Below are 2595 nucleotides of genomic sequence, written 5' to 3'. Positions count from 1 at the left end.
GCTCTTTAATGCCCAATTTATATCAGAAAGAATTGTTAATAACATTACCCTTGTAATGTGACTTTATGACTTTCGATACGATACTAGGGTTCTGGTACTCGATTCCAAAAAATATCGTTTTAAAACTATCGAGTAGAAAATATCGGCATCGAAGCCCAAAAGTATCGATATCGTATCGTATCGTATCGAAATTCGTGTCACTATCAATTGCTGAACGGTGATCGTTTGAAACAGTGTCTGTCGCTGTGTTTATCTCGATTTTATTGAAATTTCTTAAGAAAAACGAACAGTATTCTTCAAAGGTAAATTATCAAATAACAACAAAAAAAAGCTTGCGAACATTGTCCTAAATGAAAAAGATTTGTAATCTTTGAAGGATTCAATCAAAACAACCAGAACGTATACGTTTTGACACGAATGCACTTTCGCAATGAAAATGCAATGTATGTAGTAAGCACATGGCGAATATATTTTTCATGTTATTTTTTTGCAGGCTTTCTACTGGATTGTTTATGATAAAATGAAACACCTTACAGCAAAGGAAATTCGAGATGCTTTTCTTGGCTTCTTTAAAGAGAAAGACCATGTTTATGTTCATTCGTCCAGCACCATACCATTGGATGACCCTACTTTGTTGTTTGCTAATGCGGGAATGAATCAATTTAAGCCCATCTTTTTGGGCACGGCTGATCCCAATAGCGAAATGGCGAAATGGGTCCGGGTGACAAATACCCAAAAATGTATACGTGCCGGTGGTAAACACAATGACCTAGATGATGTAGGCAAAGATGTATATCATCACACCTTTTTCGAAATGCTTGGAAATTGGTCCTTTGGTGACTATTTCAAAAAGGAAATCTGTAGTTGGGCTTGGGAGTTTCTAACAGAGCGTATGAAATTGCCAAAAGACCGTTTATATGTGACTTACTTTGGAGGCGATAAAGCCTCTGGGTTAGAACCTGACCTTGAGTGCAAACAAATTTGGTTAGATCTTGGACTACGCCCAGAGCACATCTTACCTGGTAGCATGAAAGACAATTTTTGGGAAATGGGAGAAACGGGCCCATGTGGTCCCTGCTCTGAATTGCATTTCGATCGTATCGGAGGTCGCAGTGTTCCAGAACTGGTAAATGTGGATGATCCAGACGTCTTAGAAATCTGGAATTTGGTGTTTATACAATATAATCGGGAACCAGACGGAAGCCTTAAACCATTGCCTAAGAAGCATATTGATTGTGGTTTAGGGTTCGAGAGACTTGTGTCAGTAATCCAGAACAAAAGATCCAACTACGATACCGATCTTTTCGTGCCACTTTTCAAAGCCATTCAGGAGGGTACAGGTGCATCTGAATATGCAGGACGTGTAGGAGCTGATGATGCTGATGGCATTGATATGGCATACAGGGTTTTAGCGGATCATGCTCGAACGATAACCATTGCTTTAGCTGATGGAGGCACACCTGATAGCACCGGACGAGGATATGTACTGAGAAGAATTCTTCGGCGGGCCGTTAGGTAAGCAAAATGTCTATGTTGATAGTGTTGTTTGTTGTTATTATTATTATTTTATTATTTATTATTATTCGTCTACAGAGATATTCTTACAGACTATTACAAATTAATTGAAAATTTTAAAAAGGTATAATTTGAATTTATATAGGCTCTGGTTGAAATTTAGCTCTAGTGCAAGATTATTGCATGAACGAATGCATCTTGCAAGAGGCTCGTAATAAGAGTAATTCGTTTTATGTACTACATTATCTTGAAAAGGGCGAACGCGCCGTAGCTCGTAAGTAGGAGCATAGCGATTAAATAAAGCCGATATATCAGCACAGTTTATTCTTAAATTGACCACGTTATATACAAATAAAATCGAAAAATAGATTCTTCTTTCGGAGAGGTTTTGCAGACCAAGCAGTTTACGCCGTCCCACGTAGTTAGGTAAACCATCAGGCCATTGTAATCTACATAATGCAAACCTTGTGAAAACTTTTTGCACCTTCTCGATCTTGTTCTCATGAGCTTTATAAAACGGGTTCCAAATTATGCAACAATAATCCAAAAGACTTCGCACGAGTGATACGTAAAGTGAATTCAGTGTCACTGGATCGGAGAAATCTTTGGTATTCCTGCGTATGAAGCCGATCATTGAGAATGCTTTTGATACCATGAAGTCGACATGTGGTGTAAAAGTAAATTTTGCGNAAGTCGACATGTGGTGTAAAAGTTAATTTTGAATCAAAGATTACACCCAGGTCCTTGATCGTATTGTTTTGGCACAATTTTATATGATTTATTTCGTAATCAAAATTGATTGGTATCGTCTTTTTGGTGTAAGAAACGACACAACACTTTGAAATATTCAAGTGTAAGTGGTTAACTATACACCATGAATATAGATTTTCTAAATCCTCCTGCAGCTTCAAACAATCGTTTGTATGTCGAATTTTCTGGTAAAGCTTTACATCATCCGCAAACAATAAACATTTTGCAAAATTAAATACTTTAGGCAAATCATTAATGAATACTAAAAATAATAAGGGTCCACAGAGCGTACCTTGGGGTATGCCTGACCAAGCATCGATCAATGCAGTA

At 37.5% G+C, this 2595-nt stretch overlaps 1 protein-coding gene across 2 annotated transcripts in view; it reads left to right on the top strand.

The window, feature by feature from the left end:
• The first annotated feature begins 209 nt into the window (after positions 1-209).
• Positions 210-2595, top strand: part of AlaRS (alanine--tRNA ligase, cytoplasmic) — a 34212-nt gene continuing 31826 nt past the window's right edge. The window contains exons 1-2 of one of the 2 annotated variants that reach the window (XM_017616942.1): positions 210-302; positions 494-1515. In XM_017616942.1, the coding sequence (XP_017472431.1) occupies positions 521-1515 (995 nt within the window). In that variant the 5' untranslated portion in view covers positions 210-302; positions 494-520. The other variant, XM_017616943.1, reaches the window with a different exon arrangement.

This window comes from Rhagoletis zephyria, unplaced genomic scaffold (assembly GCF_001687245.7).
Source record: "Rhagoletis zephyria isolate East Lansing unplaced genomic scaffold, Rhagoletis_zephyria_1.1 Rzeph_scaffold_01303, whole genome shotgun sequence".
Taxonomy (NCBI): domain Eukaryota; kingdom Metazoa; phylum Arthropoda; class Insecta; order Diptera; family Tephritidae; genus Rhagoletis; species Rhagoletis zephyria.
This window is presented reverse-complemented; position numbering and strand designations above follow the sequence as displayed.